The sequence below is a fragment of the Epinephelus fuscoguttatus genome, linkage group LG22 (assembly GCF_011397635.1).
Source record: "Epinephelus fuscoguttatus linkage group LG22, E.fuscoguttatus.final_Chr_v1".
Classification (NCBI taxonomy): domain Eukaryota; kingdom Metazoa; phylum Chordata; class Actinopteri; order Perciformes; family Serranidae; genus Epinephelus; species Epinephelus fuscoguttatus.
The window spans coordinates 163,705-183,664 of record NC_064773.1 but is presented as its reverse complement, the minus strand read 5'-3'; the positions used below and the strand labels follow the sequence as shown (position 1 = coordinate 183,664).

The following is a 19,960-nucleotide window of genomic DNA, read 5'->3' as shown; positions in this document are numbered from 1 at the left end:
AGGTGTAAACATCACAGATGAAATCCAGTGTGCCCCGAGTGTTGTCTGACAGGTTTAAACATCACAGCTTAAACCCAGTGTGGCCTGAGTGTCGTCTGACAGGTTTAAATATCATTAAACATGGAATCTTTTCTCCGACTGAAGAATGTGAATGTCGTGTTTACGTCTGAAAACTATGTCATGAACGTTAAAACAGTCCTCGAGGATTCGATATGTCATCAGTTCATATGGAGATGTTTATACCACAGACAGATGAAGGTGAAGATGAAGATGAAGATGAAAATGACGATGTATAGATGTATGTGTGTGTTGGTGTTTGCCTTACTCACTATTGGTGTGATGAAGATGAAGGAAGTCTTCATCAGCTGATCTCAGAGGTCCATTAAACTCCACAGACTGAAGCTGACAGGAAGTGTCTCTTTAAAATAAAAGTCTTTTAATTGACGACCTGTAACAAAGATAAAAACGATCATTATCAATAAACTGAAAGAGGAAGTGAAGTCACACGTCCGTCAGCACAGACAGAGGAAGAAGAGACTGACGTGTGTGTGTGTGTGTGTGTGTGTGTGTGTGTGTGTGTGTGTGTGTGTGTGGACTGAGCTGCAGACGTTTAACCTGCTCAATAATCGATTGGTGATTTATTAGAGGAGATAAATGTGACGCAGCAGCTTCATCAGTGAAACCTGGTCAGACCTCTGAGTGTTTATCAATCGATCAGTTTATCCTGAGACGATCAGTCACAGCAGAGAAACATGACAAGACGTCGTAAAGAACAAAACAATCAGCCGCTTTAATGTCTCATATACTGTCACAGTTTATACAGGTTATATCTAATGTTATATATGATGTGAGTGTCAGCATGGTGACAGGGTGAATTATTGTTTTATAAATAAAATGAGTTGCGAGCGCAGCAGCAGAAACACACGTATACCTACACAGAGAGAATATATGTATATATATAAAACATGAGACTAGTTGGTGTAGTTACAGAGTGTTTTATAATTAAAATGAGTTGCGAGCGCGGCTGCGGCTGCAGATCTGTATGAATAATGTATGAGACGTTAATAAAGAACACATGTGCTGCTTCCTCTCACACATGTAAATGAGCTCATTAACATGTTGAGTGGACACAGACACACACACAATGCTCTCCACAGGTCAAAGGTCACCACTCAGCGTCGCCAGCCATGATTTAAATATGACTGATTATAGATCAGGTCTGATCAATAAACTGTGAATATATCAGTGACAGTTTTTATACAACACGTTCACTTCAGTCACCATGGAGACGTGATGTGTTCAGGTACCTCTGTAAGAGTCAGTGTCTGTTCTTTGTCAATGAGCCTGGAGCTGCTCTCAGCCTCTGACTGATCAGGTTACTGATCAGGTTATAGATAGGTTTTTGTTCTCCTGAAGTTCTCCTGACATTCTCCTAATATTCTCCTGCTAACAGACGCTCCTGTCCTCCTCGTCTGTGTGTGACAGTGGATCATCACCATAATAACTGTAATTTGAGCAGGTAGAAACACCACAGAAGAAGAGATGGAGCAGAACAAAGACAGGTGAGGAGGAACCAGAGAGGAGGGCTGTGACATCATCACTGACTGTCAGCCAATCACAGAGCTCTGACACACAGAGAGGGAGAGGAGGGAGAGGAGGGAGGAGGTGATAAATCTTTTTATAGACCAGAAGAGAAAAGTTTTTCGTCAGTTCAGAGCTGACGAGAAGACGAAGAGGAGGAGAACTTAAGGAAGAACAGGACGACAAGTGAAGGAGCACCAGAGGAGGAGAAGTGAAACAGAAGCTGAGGAGAACAGGAGGAAGACTAAAGGAAGGAGGAAGAGGAGAAACAGAGGAAGAAGAACAGGAGGAGGAGGAGGACATGAGGAGGAGGCTGAACCAGGAGCAGCAGGAGGACGTTTGAGGATAAAATCTCATTGAAAAGCAGAAAAACAGAAACTGAAGGAAAAGAAGACGTTTTGTTTTTTAAACTGTGAGTCTGAATCTGTTTATATTTACTGATGCTTTTATTCTGAAAAACAACTTTTATATAGAAATACACACACACACACACATATATTTATTAATCAATCAATCGATTTTATTTATAAAGCCCAGTATCACAAATCACAATTTGCCTCACAGAGCTTTACAGCATACGACATCCCTCTTTCCTTAGGACCCTCACAGCTGATCAGGAAAAACTCCCCAAAAAACCCCTCGTACTATTTATATTTCCCACTCTTACAATACAATATGTTTCTTTTTCTTAAAGACACAAAGGTAAAACATCCATCATCAACTGTTTAATTATATCGACTGTATAAATATCTGTCCCTCAGTTAGAAGAATTTTGAGTTTCATCCTCCTCATCATTTATTTTATTTTTATTTATATTTATATAAAATCTGTCCACACATGTTGTTCTGTACATATACAGTACATATATAAATATAAAGAGGTGGGTATGTCTCTCTGAGAGACTCAGACTGAGATGGACTGTTGAGTCTTTCGGGTCTCACAGCTCAGTGGTCACATGTGGACCTTTAACATCTTTAACCCTTTGATATATAAACCAGCTGAGTATGTTTACAGGAGGGACATGGATGTGTTCAACAATCAGACGACTTTAACCAGGAGATTGTCGGTTTATGTCCCGACTGAAACTAAAAGTCAACGTTGAGTCATCAGTCATGTAACCAACATTAGTCAGGATCACCTGTAACTGAGCAGTTCAACCTGATGCGCCTCAACTGTCTACATCATCTGTTCCTATGTCTCGTTGTTCACATCCTCACTGTGAACTCGTCACATGTCCACGTCCACACCAAGGTACCCTGGGTGTGTTGGTTGTTGACGTTCTGGGACGCCGTGTCAACTTCAGCCTGTTACATGCATTGTCTGTTTTCAAAATACACTTCTGTTTTCACAGGAAATGTACAGTTTGCATACAGTCTCTTTCAAAATAAAAGCACTACATCGATACAATACCCTTCTACTCAGACTTCTGCGCCCCTTTAACTTTCGTTGTTGTCCCCCCATATTTCCTCCTGATGCTGCCAGGTGCAGTTAAACAATAATACCAACCAGCTGCTGATCATGCCAACATGAAAGGACAGCTACTTTCATCATTCTGACATACTGATGTTCTGACGTCCTGACGTTTTGACATCCTGACGTTGTGATGTCCTGACATTCTGATGTCCTTTTTTTTTTTTTTTTTTTTTTTTTTTTAATATCTGCATTAGTCTTCGTAGCTTAGCGCCACAAAAGGGTGTAAGCTATTGTGGCCTTGAGGTAAATATATAAATAAATAAATAATAAAAAATAATTAAGAAAAAAAAACACAACAAACCCCGACACCGGGAAGCAACTGAGCCCCTTTTGAGTGATCCCATCGGTTCTTTGCGATGCGTCACGGAGTTGAAGTATTGAACATGCCTGCGTGTATTTGAACCCTTCCAATGTGTTTATGAGAACCATCACCAGGGTCTAGGGTCACTGTCCCAGCCCAGGCGGCCGGTACGGCACCCCAAGGCCGCAGGAGCGCCCAGATCCCACGCCCAGGGAGCCGCAAAGGCCACAGGACACCACGCAGGCCCAAGGACCCGGGGCCGCAATGGCCAGCACCCCCAGAGAGCCAGAGATGCACCCCAGATGGGCGGGGCAGGAAGGCCCGACGTCCTGATGTTTTGACGTCCTGACGTTGTGATGTCCTGATGTTCTGACGTTCTGACGCTCTGACGTCCTGATGTTTTGACGTCCTGACGTTGTGATGTCCTGATGTCCTGACATTCTGACGTCCTGACATTCTGACGTCCTGACATTCTGACGTCCTGATGTTCTGATGTCCTGACATCCTTCTGATGTTCTGATGTTCTGACGTTCTGACGTTCTGATGTCCTGATGTCCTGATGTTCTGATGTCCTGACGTCCTGACGCTCTGACGTTCTGGTGTCCTGACGTCCTGACGTTCTGATGTCCTGATGTTCTGATGTCCTGACATCCTTCTGATGTTCTGACGTTCTGACGTTCTGATGTCCTGATGTCCTGATGTTCTGATGTCCTGAAGTCCTGATGTCCTGACGTCCTGACGTTCTGATGTCCTGATGTCCTGACATCCTGACGTTCTGATGTCCTGACATCAGAATGGTTTTTGTTCTCCTGAAGTTCTCCTGAAATTCTCCTAATATTCTCCTGCTAACAGACGCTCCTGTCCTCCTCGTCTGTGTGTGACAGTGAATCATCACCTCTGCTGGTGAAGAACCATTGCCTCTAAACTCTGCTGATGAAGAACCATCGTTTCTAAACTCTGCTGGTGAAGAACCATTGCCTCTAAACTCTGCTGATGAAGACCCATTGTCTCTAAACTTTGCTGGTGAAGAACCATCGTCTCTAAACTCTGCTGGTGAAGAACCATCATCTCTAAACTTTGCTGGTGAAGAACCATCATCTCTAAACTCTGCTGGTGAAGAACCATCGTCTCTAAACTTTGCTGGTGAAGAACCATCATCTCTAAACTTTGCTGATGAAGAACCATCATCTCTAAACTCTGCTGATGAAGAACCATCATCTCTAAACTCTGCTGCTGAAGAACCATCGTCTCTAAACTTTGCTGATGAAGAACCATCATCTTTAAACTCTGCTGCTGAAGAACCATCATCTCTAAACTCTACTGATGAAGAACTATTGTCTCTAAACTTTGCTGATGAAGAACCATCATCTCTAAACTCTGCTGCTGAAGAACCATCATCTCTAAACTCTACTGATGAAGAACCATCATCTCTAAACTCTGCTGCTGAAGAACGATCGTCTCTAAACTTTGCTGATGAAGAACCATCATCTTTAAACTCTGCTGCTGAAGAACCATCATCTCTAAACTCTACTGATGAAGAACCAACGTCTCTAAACTTTGCTGATGAAGAACCATCATCTCTAAACTTTGCTGATGAAGAACCATCATCTCTAAACTCTGCTGCTGAAGAACCATCGTCTCTAAACTTTGCTGCTGAAGAACCATCCTCTCTAAACTTTGCTGCTGAAGAACCATCATCTTTAAACTCTGCTGCTGAAGAACCATCATCTCTAAACTCTGCTGACGAAGAACCATCATCTTTAAACTCTGCTGCTGAAGAACCATCATCTCTAAACTTTGCTGATGCAGAACCATCATCTCTAAAATCTGCTGATGAAGAGCAGTCGTCTCTAAACTCTGCTGCTGAAGAACCATCGTCTCTAAACTTTGCTGCTGAAGAACCATCATCTCTAAACTTTGCTGATGCAGAACCATCATCTCTAAAGATGGCGACTGTTAATACACCAAATTAATCCAAAACTAAAAACTGTTTTTAACACAGAGATATAAAAACACTACATGTTACGTAAGGGATAATGTATAGTGAGCCGGGGACTGTTGAAAAATAACTCCTGACAGGGGAACACATCGGGGTTCCATTCCCCTGAAGGGAGTTATTTTTCAACTGTCACTGGCTCACTATACATTATCTCCCTTAGAACATGGCTTACGACTAAAGCCCAGCATACACTGTACGATTTTTGACCGGTTTTGACCCGATTTTTGAGACGCATGACCTGCCAACTCTCGGGCCGGATTTCCACTTCGTTGTGCGTCTTTTGCTGTGCAGTGTACAGGGGGAGGGATCATCTGTTCCAGAACCGCGGTCGGCCGGCACAGACATTCGCACAGTTGAAGCAGAGCCACAAGCTGATTCGCCAACGTCTGTACATTTATCCTTCACTGCGCCTGCGTGAAGACATAGATCACCATGGCAACGCGTCGGTGGACTGTAAATATGGAGGCCAGGTTGGTTGAGCTGTGGCAACAGTATGAGTGCCTGTTCGACGTTTCTTCTTCCACCTACCACGACCGCTATCAACGAGAGAAAGGCTGGCAGGAGATAGCCAATAATCTTCAGCTGCCTGGTAAGTTTTTTCTGCTCTCATTTTCAAGCAAGCGCAACGAACATACAAGCTAGCGCGCTAGACAAGGTACAACACACACACATACACACACACAGAGGGTGCACCCGGCTGTAGCCAGCTTACCTCCAACTCTCGTTGTAAAATGGACAGACCATACTGTCCACGTCTTTCAAGCCATCTGCAAGTCCATATGCGCCGACGCCTCTTCTTTTTGGACGTTTCGGCACACAGTATAGCGTAAATCATCAAGGCAAACCATTTGTCCTGCTTCTTTGACAACATCGGCACTTCCGGAACAAATTGGAGCTTTCAAATGTATCTTTATTGACAGCTGTCAACGGGCAGGACAGTCAGCAGAGGTTGACGAGCCGTTTTCACCCAGTGTGAGCTCTCTGATCATGCTTGATGATCGGAACGTACAGTGTGAGCACATAAATCGTGAGCTTTGGCCGCACATTGCAGACGATTCACTCGTACAGTGTGAGCTGGTATTAACAACAAGATTTTAAAAATTGTACAGTGTATGCTGGGCTTTAAACACTCAAATGTTAGAACTGGCATCAATATTATTAAATTGCTGGCAGAGTGTAGTGACAGAGGAGAGGCGTTCACCAGACAAATGGGAGCATCTCCTGGTCAGAGATGCTGGGTGCCCAGTAGCTGCGAAGGCTGCCCTCACATTTATGGCTAGTGACCGACATGATCCGCCTGCTCTCCAGGCCAGCTTGGGAGAGCTGTGTGGACTAACGTTAACTGATTTTGATGCTCCTCAGTCTAAGGCCATTGCTATGGCGTCCCTAGCAACGGAGCAGCAGAGCAGCAGTGATACCTCAGGAAATAAACACCGCAATATTTTGTTGATTGACCAGTCAGAATCAAGTATTTAAGAGTGCCATGTTCTAAATATACATAACTGAAAATAAAATGATCATGTGACAGAAACAATAATCAGAGTCATCACAGCTGATCCTCCAGCTGCTGTGACATCATCTGATGTTGACCAATGAGATGCCATCAGTCACAACTTATATATAAATAAAATATAATTTTATTTAATTTACACACAGAAACACATGAACTGTACCTGAGTACAATGGATGGACCTAGACTTGTACAGATCCTTCCTAGTCATCCAACCACTCAGAGCGCTTTTACACTACGTGACATTCACCCATTCACACACACACACACACACACACACACACACACACACACACACTCACACGCTGGTGGCCACGGCTGCCATACAAGGTGCCACTTGCTCCTCGATTTTTAACACGCTGACACACTGATAGAGCAGACATCAGGAAGAATTTGAGGTTCAGTATCGTGCTCAAGGATACTTCCACATGCAGACTGGAGGAGCCGGGGATCGAACTGCTGATCTTCTGATTGGTGAACAACCCACTCTGCCACAGCCACCCAGCAGTACACATGAACACATGAACTGTAGACATTTAATGAATGTTTGACCTGGTTGTCTATATTTACTGTGTGTTGTCATGGTAACAGTGAAGCTGTTATTGTACGTTGTTGTTTACATTTTAAATCAGGTGGCGTGTACATGTTGCATTGGTCCTGTGGTCATAATGGTAACGGTGAAGCAGCCTCACAGGATGAGTGCAGCTCTGTGATCTGATTCAGTCTGAAAGGAGACTTTTCACATTTAATACCACTGCGCCACTTCCTCATGTCACCACCAAAATAAGAGCGCAGCAGCCTCAGCACCAATCAGCTGTCTCTGCTTTAATTTACACCCAGATGTGTTTATGATGTCAGAAATCTGAATGTACAAAACACAGATGAGACCATTTCCAGTTCACATCCTAAAACTGCTGCTCCCTGTTGTTTCTATCAACAAACAACAACAACAACAACAACAACACAAACAGGGAATAAATGTGACGTTGTTGGGACTATTTTCAGCAGCGCATGAATCCACACTGCAGGGAGTAAAAATAAACTACATTTACCTGTTTACCTGTTTGTTGACAGTCACCAGAAGAAAAACAACAACCAGCAGACGTCATCATGAGTGAAGAGAAACATCGAATAAACATCAACTCAGTCTGTCGTCAAAGTACTGAGACCGAAACATACCAAGGACTGAGACAACACCTGGGACAGGTAACAACAAGGTGAGACCTGGACACAAACACAGCAACACCTGGGACAGGTAAACACCAGCATACTCACATCCTGACAGGAAATCATCTTGTGTCCAGATGTTGAATCCGGGGCCTCCATCATGGACAATGTGACAGCTGGCAGCCCACCAGGTGAGACGCACCTGAAGAACTACAACTATCTGGCCCTGGTCCTCGGCGTGCCCCTGATCCTGGTCATCATCCTGGGCAACGTCCTAGTGTGTCTGAGCGTGCTCACTGAGCACTCCTTAAAAACCGCGACCAACTACTTCATCATCAGCCTGGCGGCCGCTGACCTGCTGCTGGCACTGCTGGTGCTGCCGCTCTACGTCTACTCTGAGGTCAGTGTGACTCTATACCAGCACTGTGAGGACATGTTAGAATGGGAGGACATGTTAGAATGTAAAGATCTAATCTGAGGCCTGTGAGGATGGTTGTATTTATGAGGACAGACTGGTGTTTAAACAGCACTGTGAGGACATGAGTTCATCTGTGTGTCTGTGTTGTGTTTAGTTTCTGGGCGGCATCTGGACGTTAAGCACCGCCCTCTGTGACGCTCTGATGACCATGGATGTGATGCTGTGCACCGCCTCCATCCTCAACCTGTGTGCCATCAGTGTGGACAGGTGAGTCCAAACACAAGTGTGTGTCTCACCCATCTGTGCCTAACCTGTCTGTGTCTTGCCTGTCTGGGTCTCACCTGTCTGGGTCTCACCTGTCTGCGTCTCACCTGTCTGTGTCTCACCTGCCTGTGTTGTGTCTCACCTGTTGTGTGTCACCTGTCTGTCTCTCACCTTTTGTGTGTCACCTGTCTGTGTCTCACCTGGTTGTTTCTCACCTGCCTGCATCTCACCTGTCTGCGTCTCACCTGTCTGTGTCTCACCTGCCTGTGTCTCACCTGCCTGCATCTCACCTGTCTTGTGTCTCACCTGCCTGTGTCTCACCTGCCTGCATCTCACCTGTCTGTGTCTCACCTGCCTGTGTCTCACCTGCCTGTGTCTCACCTGCCTGCATCTCACCTGTCTTGTGTCTCACCTGCCTGTGTCTCACCTGCCTGTGTCTCACCTGCCTGCATCTCACCTGTCTGTGTCTCACCTGCCTGTGTCTCACCTGCCTGCATCTCACCTGTCTTGTGTCTCACCTGCCTGTGTCTCACCTGCCTGCATCTCACCTGTCTGTGTCTCACCTGCCTGTGTCTCACCTGCCTGTGTCTCACCTGCCTGCATCTCACCTGTCTGTGTCTCACCTGCCTGCATCTCACCTGTCTTGTGTCTCACCTGCCTGTGTCTCACCTGCCTGCATCTCACCTGTCTGTGTCTCACCTGCCTGTGTCTCACCTGCCTGCATCTCACCTGTCTGTGTCTCACCTGTCTGTGGTGTGTCTCACCTGTCTTGTGTCTCACCTCTTGAGTCTCACCTGTCTTGTGTCTCGCCTGTCTGTGTCTCACGTGTGTTGCATCTCACCTGTGTTGTGTCTCACCAGTGTTGTGTCTCATCTGTGTGTGTCTCACCTGTGTGTGTCTCAGGTACATCGCCGTAGTTGTTCCTCTGAAGTATAACAGAAACCAGTTCAGCGTCCGTCAGCTGGCGCTCATTGCAGCGACCTGGGTGCTGTCTCTCGGCGTGGCAAGCCCGGTGATCTTCGGTCTGAACCAGGTGGAGGGTCGCAATCCGAGCGTGTGCAAACTGGAGGACAAGCGGTTCGTGGTGTACTCGTCCGTCTGCTCCTTCTTCGTGCCATGTCCCGTCATGCTCCTGTTGTATTATGGGATGTTTCGAGGCCTGCGGCGGTGGAGCAGTCGGAGCCGCTCTCAGGGTGGGCGGGGCAGTCGTCCTGCTCTGTCTGTACGCCTCCACCTGGCTCTACGGCGAGTGAAGGTGACCAGGAGCCAAGAGAAGGTCGTGTATGTCACATCAGTTGGGCTCAGTCCCACCTCTCCATCCACCGTCTCCATGACAAACCCAGTGTCGGAGGAGCAGCAGGACGGAGCGCCAGCGGCGCCGGAGAGCGACCCGATGACAACGCAGATGGACAGCGTGTCGGATGGCGAACCCACAGAGAGGCGGGAGAATGGCCTGACAAAGAAAAAGAGAGGAAGACGAAACAGTAAGAGCAGCAGAGTCAGCGGGAGAGAGCGGAAAGCCATGAAGGTGCTTCCTGTCGTCGTTGGTGAGTATCAACCTTTGTTCAGACGGTGCCAGTGGTGTAGTGGAGGGTATATGCAGCTATACGTCTCATTGGACGCCATCAGACAAAAACACATCACTAAATTACATCCGACACATCAAACCAGGAAGGTCTGGCAGGAAGTTGAACACAAAGACCAGGTCCAAACCTTATGTATGGCGAAGGCTTTTAATTTGAAATGAGGGCTTTTAATTTGAAACAGAAAGTGGCAGCACTCAGTCACGGATCCTACTGGTCACAGAGCCAACCCTGATGTCACAGTCCAGCCCGAAAGTCTTAGTTGTTAAACTGAGACACTTAATTAACACAACCCTCCTCTCTTTAGCCCCTCCCCCTGAACATTAACACTCTGCCTACTGACAAATGTCACTGTGGGACAGGTGCGCAGCTGTCGACCATCACCAGAGCGTCTCTGCTGATAACGATAGTTTGTAAAACCTTGTGTACGCTGAGCACGACACCTGTTCCTTTAAGATTTAATTCTGATTCTCATTTCAATCAGTGTCTTATTTCCACTTCCTCTTTGTGACGGTGGTGCCACCTGTTCTGACCATTGCTTATAACGTTCAGTATCGTACACGCGGCTGTTCCTCTGTCAAACTGATGAGGTCATTCGACTGTAAGTGGCTCGTTAGCTTGCGTGTTAACACTACCTTGCTATTGCGCTACACGGAGAATACAGGACGGTCGCCGTGGCCAACAGGAAACACAACCACTCACATCATTGATCACTCATTCACTTGTCACGTTCACAGAGCACCACAGGAATGAGTCAGAATACTGGTGAATGAGTTAGCATGTTAGCATGTTAGCACTTCCTGTTCCCTGGTGTTTTTGGTTGGATGTCTAAAATAAGGTTTGTGGGTAACACGAGATGAAGAGACTTTTTGTATTGTGTCAGTAAACATCAGAAGGTCATCATGCTGAACACGATGTCACCGCCTCCACGTGACCGTGGTGTTGTTTGTTTAAGGCCTAAGGGTCAGTACACATGCAATGTCTTTAACTGCCTTGAAAACACAAGGTCAGGTGCTGACCGCTACTCGGTGTCAACTTTTAAGAGCGCGGCAGCAGGTAGCGTCTGAGGTTGCTAAGTAACCACAACCAGCACCATGTAGTAACCAAAAGCTCCGACAGCTCTGCACACGCAGACTGATATGTACAGAAGAAGGAAAGATATCTGTCTGAGTTTAAAACCAGGACAGGAAGCTGCTTCATCACCATCACCATCGCAGCATCATCATCACCATCATCATCACCATCATCATCATCACGATCATCATCATCATCATCACGATCATCATCATCATCATCACCATCATCATCACCTACATCATCATCATCATCATCATCATCACCATCATCATCGTCATCATCACCATCATCATCATCACGATCATCATCATCATCATCATCATCATCACCATCATCATCACGATCATCATCATCATCATCACCATCATCATCACCATCATCATCATCATCATCATCATCATCACCTACATCATCATCATCACCATCATCATCACCATCATCATCATCACCATCATCATCATCACCATCATCATCATCACCATCATCATCGTCATCATCATCACCATCACCATCATCATCACGATCATCATCATCATCATCACCTACATCATCATCATCACCACCATCATCATCTACATCATCATCATCATCATCATCATCATCATCATCGTCATCATCATCACCATCATCATCACCATCATCACCATCATCACCATCATCATCACCATCACCATCATCATCACGATCATCATCATCACCATCATCATCACCAACATCATCATCACCATCACCATCATCATCATCACCATCATCATCATCACCAACATCATCACCATCATCATCACCATCACCATCATCATCACAATCATCATCATCACCATCATCATCACCAACATCATCATCACATCATCATCACCATCATCATCATCATCACCATCATCATCATCACCATCATCGTCATCATCATCACCATCACCATCATCATCACGATCATCATCATCACCATCATCATCACCAACATCATCATCACATCATCATCACCATCACCATCATCATCACGATCATCATCATCACCATCATCATCACCAACATCATCATCACATCATCATCACCATCATCATCATCATCATCATCATCATCATCACCACCACCATCATCATCATCATCATCACCATCATCATCATCATCATCATCTTCATCACCATAATCATCATCATCATCATCATCACCACCATCATCATCACCTACATCATCATCATCACCACCATCATCATCTACATTATCATCATCACCATCATCATCATCATCATCACCATCATCATCATCATCACCACCATCATCATCTACATCATCATCATCATCACCATCATCATCACCATCATCATCGTCATCATCATCACCATCATCATCATCATCATCATCATCATCATCACCATCATCATCATCATCATCATCATCACCATCATCATCGTCATCATCATCACCATCACCATCATCATCACGATCATCATCATCATCATCACCATCACCATCATCATCACGATCATCATCATCATCATCACCATCATCATCACCTACATCATCATCATCATCACCACCATCATCATCACCATCATCATCATCACCATCATAATCATCATCATCATCATCATCGTCATCACATCACCATCATCAAATCACCATCAATCACCATCATCATCATCACCATCATCATCACCATCACCACCACCATCATCATCACAATCATCAGCATCATCACCATCAACATCATCATCATCATCATCATCATCACATCACCATCATCAAATCACCATCAATCATCATCATCATTATCATCGCCATCATCACCACCACCACCATCATCATCATCATCATCATCATCACCATTATCACAATCAGCACCATCATCATCATCATCATCATCATTATCATCATCACAATCATCATCACCATCATCACATCATCATCATCATCATCATCATCATCACCATCATCACAGAAAGCAGATTAAACATGAAGAACATGAAAAAGAAACACAAATATATATACATATATTTTGTTATTTCTGATTCTTTTCAGTTTGATCCAAAAATAACAACCTGCAGAATGTTTTTTATTTTCCTGTTGATGTGATCGACAATATTTCTTGATGATTACAGCTGTTTCTGAACCACAATGACCTCACACACATTAAAACTGAAACTGACCTGAAACAGGCTGAAAGAACGACTGAGTAGATTTTAGCAGAAAATGAATCAGACATTTGATTTAACCCTGAAGACTTTATATGTTAACTGTTCCTATTACTCCAGTTTCTGTCTGCAGCAGTTGTTTGTTGTTTCCTGTTCAGATCAATTTCACATTCAGACACATCAGACGTCTGTCGTCCTGCTGCTCACTGATGACCTGAGATCTGTCAGGTGTTTTCTACCTGACCTGTTATTGTCAGGTCTGTATGTTCCTGATCCTGACAGGATGTTTCTGTAGGTTCATCTCAGAGTTCATTGTTTCACAGAGTGAAGCTGTGAGTGTCGTCTCAGTAAAAATAGAAACTGCTTCTATCACCGTGGAAACCACGTTTCACACCAGGGACACATTTAAACACTCAGAGACACTCAGAGAGAGATCAATAAAGGAGCTGGCTGAAGCCAAAAAGGCAGTCTGAGACACTCTGACTGAAATGTAATAAAAATCCTTTAATTGACAGGGATGAGCTCTCACTCAGAGAGAGTTTCATGATTCAGTCTGATCACAGAGCTCCTTACACATGAACCGATCCTTACACATGAACTGATCCTTACACATGTCCAACTGATCATTACAACTGTTGATCTGATCCTTACACATGCGTAACACATGAACTGATCCTTACAAGTGAACTGATCCTTCCACATGTCCAACTGATCCTTATACTTGAACTGATCCTTACACGTGAACTGATCCTTACACGTGAACTGATCCTTACATGTGAACTGATCTTTACACATGAACTGATCCTTACACATGTCCAACTGATCATTACAACTGTTGATCTGATCCTTACACATGCGTAAGGAACACATGAACTGATCCTTACACGTGAACTGATCCTTACACATGAACTGATCCTTACACATGTACAACTGATCCTTATACTTGAACTGATCCTTACACGTGAACTGATCCTTACACATGTCGAACTGATCCTTACACATGAACTGATCCTTACATGTGTCAAAGTGATCGTTACACATGAACTGATCCTTACACTTGTTGAACTGATACTTACACATGAACTGATCCTTACACGTGTGGAACTGATCCTTACACATGAACTGATCCTTACACGTGTGGAACTGATCCTTACACTTGTTGAACTGATACTTACATGTGTCAAAGTGATCGTTACACATGAACTGATCCTTACACTTGTTGAACTGATACTTACACATGAACTGATCCTTACACGTGTTGAACTGATACTTACACATGAACTGATCCTTACACGTGTGGAACTGATCCTTACACATGTCGAACTGATCCTAACACGTGAACTGATCCTTACACATGAACTGATCCTTACACGTGAACTGATCCTTACACGTGTGGAACTGATCCTTACACATGTTGAACTAATCCTAACACGTGAACTGATCCTTACACATGATCTGATCCTTACCCGTGAACTGATCCTTACACCTGTTGATCTGATCCTTACATGTGTCAAAGTGATCCTTACACATGAACTGATCCTTACACGTGTTGAACTGATCCTTACACATGAACTGATCCTTACACGTGTGGAACTGATCCTTACACATGTCGAACTGATCCTAACACCTGAACTGATCCTTACACATGTCGAACTGATCCTAACACCTGAACTGATCCTTACACATGTCGAACTGATCCTAACACCTGAACTGATCCTTACACATGTCGAACTGATCCTAACACCTGAACTGATCCTTGCACATGAACTGACTCTTACAAATGTTAAACTGATCCTTACACATGAATTGATCCTTATACATGATCTGATCCTTACACATGAACTGATCCTTACACGTGTCGAACTGATCCTTACACATGTTGAACTGATCCTTACACATGAACTGATCCTTACACATGTCGAACTGATCCTTACACATGAACTGATCCTTATACATGATCTGATCCTTACACATGAACTGATCCTTACATGTGTCGAACTGATCCTTACACATGTCCAACTGATCCTTACACGTGAACTGATCCCTACACGTGAACTGATCCTTACACATGTCAAACTGATCCTTACACATGTCCAACTGATCCTTACACATGAACTGATCCTTACACGTGTCAAACTAATCCTTACACAGGAACTGATCCTTACACATGAACTGATCCTTACAGGTGTGGAACTGATCGTTACACATGAACTGATTCTTACAAATGTTGATCTGATCCTTACACATGTTGAACTGATCCTTTCACATGAACTGATCCTTACACGTGTCGAACTGATCCTTACACATGTCCAACTGATCCTTACACGTGAACTGATTCTTACACATGTTGAACTGATCCTTACACATGTCAAACTGATCCTTACACATGAACTGATCCTTACACATGTCCAACTGATCCTTACACATGTTGAACTGATCCTTTCACATGAACTGATCCTTACACGTGTCGAACTGATCCTTACACATGTCCAACTGATCCTTACACGTGAACTGATCCTTACACGTGAACTGATCCCTACACGTGAACTGATCCTTACACATGTCAAACTGATCCTTACACATGTTGAACTGATCCTTTCACATGAACTGATCCTTACACATGTCCAACTGATCCTTACACATGAACTGATCCTTACACATGAACTGATCCCTACACGTGAACTGATCCTTACACATGTCAAACTGATCCTTACACATGTCCAACTGATCCTTACACATGTCAAACTGATCATTACACATGTTGAACTGATCCTTACATGTGTCGAAGTGATCATTACACATGTTGAACTGATCCTTACATGTGTCGAAGTGATCATTACACCTGTTGATCTGATCCTTACACGTGTTCAGCTGATCATTATACCTGTTGAAATGATCATTACACGTGTTGATCTGATCCTTACACATGTCAAACTCCTCATTATACCTGTTGATGTGATCCTTACACGCGTCGAACCAATCGTAACATGTGTCAAACTGGACATACAGAACAAATCTGTGGAAGGACAATCAGGGAATAATTATGACCATCTGTTCCTCTGTGTCTGTCCCTCTGTGTCTGTCCTCTGTGTCTGTGCCTCTGTGTCTGTCCTCTGTGTCTGTGCCTCTGTATCTGTCCCTCTGTGCCTGTGCCTCTGTGTCTGTCCTCTGTGCCTGTGCCTCTGTGTCTGTCTCTCTGTGTCTGTCCTCTGTGTCTGTCTCTCTGTGTCGGTCCTCTGTGTCTGTCTCTCTGTGTCTGTCCTCTGTGTCTGTCATCTGTGTCTGTTCCTCTGTGTCTGTGCCTCTGTGTCTGTCTCTCTGTGTCGGTCCTCTGTGTCTGTCTCTCTGTGTCTGTCCTCTGTGTCTGTGCCTCTGTGTCTGTGCCTCTGTGTCTGTCCTCTGTGTCTGTGCCTCTGTGTCTGTCCTCTGTGTCTGTCATCTGTGTCTGTTCCTCTGTATCTGTCCCTCTGTGTCTGTCCTCTGTGCCTGTTCCTCTGTGTCTGTGCCTCTGTGTCTGTCTCTCTGTGTCGGTCCTCTGTGTCTGTGCCTCTGTGTCTGTGCCTCTGTATCTGTCCTCTGTGTCTGTCCCTCTGTGTCTGTGCCTCTGTGTCTGTCCTCTGTGTCTGTCCCTCTGTGTCTGTGCCTCTGTGTCTGTCCTCTGTGTCTGTCCCTCTGTGTCTGTCCCTCTGTGTCTGTCCTCTGTGTCTCCAGGTGTTTTTCTGGCCTGTTGGACGCCGTTCTTCGTTGTCCACGTCACCAAGGTGTTATGTCACTCCTGTGACATCGGCCCCACCCTCATCTCCGTGGTAACGTGGCTCGGCTATGTCAACAGTGCCGTCAACCCGATCATCTACACAGCCTTCAACGCTGAGTTCAGGACTGTCTTTCACAAGCTGCTCTGCTGTAGGACGTAAAACTAACCTTGTCCCAGAGACGTCCCTCAACAGGAAGCTCAAGCTAAGTCTCAGAACGATCTTCAGACTGTTCAGGATTTTATCACCTGGTGTGCCTCTGTGTCTGTGCCTCTGTGTCTGTCCTCTGTGTCTGTGCCTCTGTGTCTGTCCTCTGTGTCTGTCATCTGTGTCTGTTCCTCTGTATCTGTCCCTCTGTGTCTGTCCTCTGTGCCTGTTCCTCTGTGTCTGTGCCTCTGTGTCTGTCTCTCTGTGTCGGTCCTCTGTGTCTGTGCCTCTGTGTCTGTGCCTCTGTGTCTGTCCTCTGTGTCTGTGCCTCTGTGTCTGTCCTCTGTGTCTGTCCCTCTGTGTCTGTGCCTCTGTGTCTGTCCCTCTGTGTCTGTGCCTCTGTGTCTGTCCCTCTGTGTCTGTCCCTCTGTATCTGTCCCTCTGTATCTGTCCTCTGTGTCTGTCCTCTGTGTCTGTGCCTCTGTGTCTGTCCTCTGTGTCTGTCCCTCTGTGTCTGTGCCTCTGTGTCTGTCCCTCTGTGTCTGTCCCTCTGTATCTGTCCCTCTGTATCTGTCCTCTGTGTCTGTCCTCTGTGTCTGTGCCTCTGTATCTGTCCTCTGTGTCTGTCCTCTGTGTCTGTGCCTCTGTGTCTGTCCTCTGTGTCTGTCCCTCTGTGTCTGTGCCTCTGTGTCTGTCCCTCTGTGTCTGTCTGTATCCTGTCCCTGTATCTGTCCTCTGTGTCTGTCCTCTGTGTCTGTGCCTCTGTATCTGTCCTCTGTGTCTGTCCTCTGTGTCTGTCTCTCTGTGTCGGTCCTCTGTGTCTGTCTCTCTGTGTCTGTGCCTCTGTGTCTGTCCTCTGTGTCTGTCCTCTGTGTCTGTGCCTCTGTATCTGTCCCTCTGTGCCTGTGCCTCTGTGTCTGTCCTCTGTGCCTGTGCCTCTGTGTCTGTCTCTCTGTGTCTGTCCTCTGTGTCTGTCTCTCTGTGTCGGTCCTCTGTGTCTGTCTCTCTGTGTCTGTCCTCTGTGTCTGTCATCTGTGTCTGTTCCTCTGTGTCTGTGCCTCTGTGTCTGTCTCTCTGTGTCGGTCCTCTGTGTCTGTCTCTCTGTGTCTGTCCTCTGTGTCTGTGCCTCTGTGTCTGTGCCTCTGTGTCTGTCCTCTGTGTCTGTGCCTCTGTGTCTGTCCTCTGTGTCTGTCATCTGTGTCTGTTCCTCTGTATCTGTCCCTCTGTGTCTGTCCTCTGTGCCTGTTCCTCTGTGTCTGTGCCTCTGTGTCTGTCTCTCTGTGTCGGTCCTCTGTGTCTGTGCCTCTGTGTCTGTGCCTCTGTATCTGTCCTCTGTGTCTGTCCCTCTGTGTCTGTGCCTCTGTGTCTGTCCTCTGTGTCTGTCCCTCTGTGTCTGTGCCTCTGTGTCTGTCCTCTGTGTCTGTCCCTCTGTGTCTGTCCCTCTGTGTCTGTCCTCTGTGTCTCCAGGTGTTTTTCTGGCCTGTTGGACGCCGTTCTTCGTTGTCCACGTCACCAAGGTGTTATGTCACTCCTGTGACATCGGCCCCACCCTCATCTCCGTGGTAACGTGGCTCGGCTATGTCAACAGTGCCGTCAACCCGATCATCTACACAGCCTTCAACGCTGAGTTCAGGACTGTCTTTCACAAGCTGCTCTGCTGTAGGACGTAAAACTAACCTTGTCCCAGAGACGTCCCTCAACAGGAAGCTCAAGCTAAGTCTCAGAACGATCTTCAGACTGTTCAGGATTTTATCACCTGGTGTGTCTCTGTGACGTTCGTCATGTTGATGATTCGTCCTTCGGTTCAGATCTCAGCTGGACTGAAAGACTCTGTCTCTTATTTTGTAAGGGTTTTTCTTGAGTCAGTCTTTATTTTGAAGGATTTAATCATGTGATTAGTTACTGAAGCAGTAATCAGATTACTGTCTCGTTACGGCCCAGAGACATAAAACGTGATGAATTTAAATGTTGTAAAATATCTGAATATTTTATGTTGTTTTTAAAGGTTTCACAGAATCATTCATTCAGTCAGTCATTCAATCAATCAATCAATCACAGACTGGATTCATGAATGAATGTAGATTTTAAATGTTTCACAGAATTAGTGTTGATGAATATTTTTGTGACTGAAGCAGATAAAAATGTTGTTGGTGTATTTTTATCGTCCAGTTTAGGTGAATGTGATGAAATGTAGCTGAAACAACAACAACAACAACAACAACAACAACAATCTTTGTCATCAGAAGGAAAATAATAAACTTTAAACTTTAAAAATTAAAGTAATTAAACTTGTTGAATCTTTTTTTCTGTGTAAACATCAGATTAAAGTTAAACTTTTTTTTATTTCATGATGAAGTTCAGTTTATTGTTTATTTACTGTTTACTGGAGCTTCTACGGAAGCCCTGAAGGTAAAGAAAAATGTCTCTGAAGGAAACGTTGCCTGAAGTTTATAAGTTTATAAAATCTCCTGTCTCTGAGATCATCTCCTGCATTGGGGATGTTACAGGAAGCTCCCGCTCGGTCATTTCGATTGGAGTCCTTCACAGGTTATTTTG

General features: G+C 45.1%; 1 protein-coding gene across 3 annotated transcripts; it reads left to right on the top strand.

Annotated features, from left to right (window-relative positions):
• Positions 1–1,699: 1,699 nt before the first annotated feature.
• Positions 1,700–19,619, top strand: drd4-rs (dopamine receptor D4 related sequence). 3 transcript variants are annotated; one of them, XM_049566584.1, is made up of 6 exons: positions 1,700–1,993; positions 7,939–8,081; positions 8,169–8,431; positions 8,604–8,716; positions 9,617–10,260; positions 18,872–19,619. In XM_049566584.1, the coding sequence occupies exons 3-6, from the start codon at positions 8,192–8,194 to the stop codon at positions 19,072–19,074; spliced, it is 1,200 nt and encodes a 399-aa protein (XP_049422541.1). In that variant the 5' UTR covers positions 1,700–1,993; positions 7,939–8,081; positions 8,169–8,191; the 3' UTR covers positions 19,075–19,619. The 3 variants fall into 3 exon arrangements, with proteins under 3 accessions (XP_049422541.1, XP_049422540.1, XP_049422542.1); XM_049566583.1 differs by lacking the exon at positions 18,872–19,619 and adding an exon at positions 17,217–18,106; XM_049566585.1 differs by lacking the exon at positions 18,872–19,619 and adding an exon at positions 17,217–18,106 and having other exon boundaries at positions 8,150–8,431.
• Positions 19,620–19,960: the final 341 nt, after the last annotated feature.

Coding starts and splice junctions, on each gene's coding strand:
- drd4-rs (XM_049566584.1), top strand. CDS start 8,192: ATGGACAATGTGACAGCTGGCAGCCCACCAGGTGAGACGCACCTGAAG. Junction 8,432..8,603: donor CGCTCTACGTCTACTCTGAG/GTCAGTGTGACT, acceptor TGTTGTGTTTAG/TTTCTGGGCGGCATCTGGAC. Junction 8,717..9,616: donor TGTGCCATCAGTGTGGACAG/GTGAGTCCAAAC, acceptor TGTGTGTCTCAG/GTACATCGCCGTAGTTGTTC.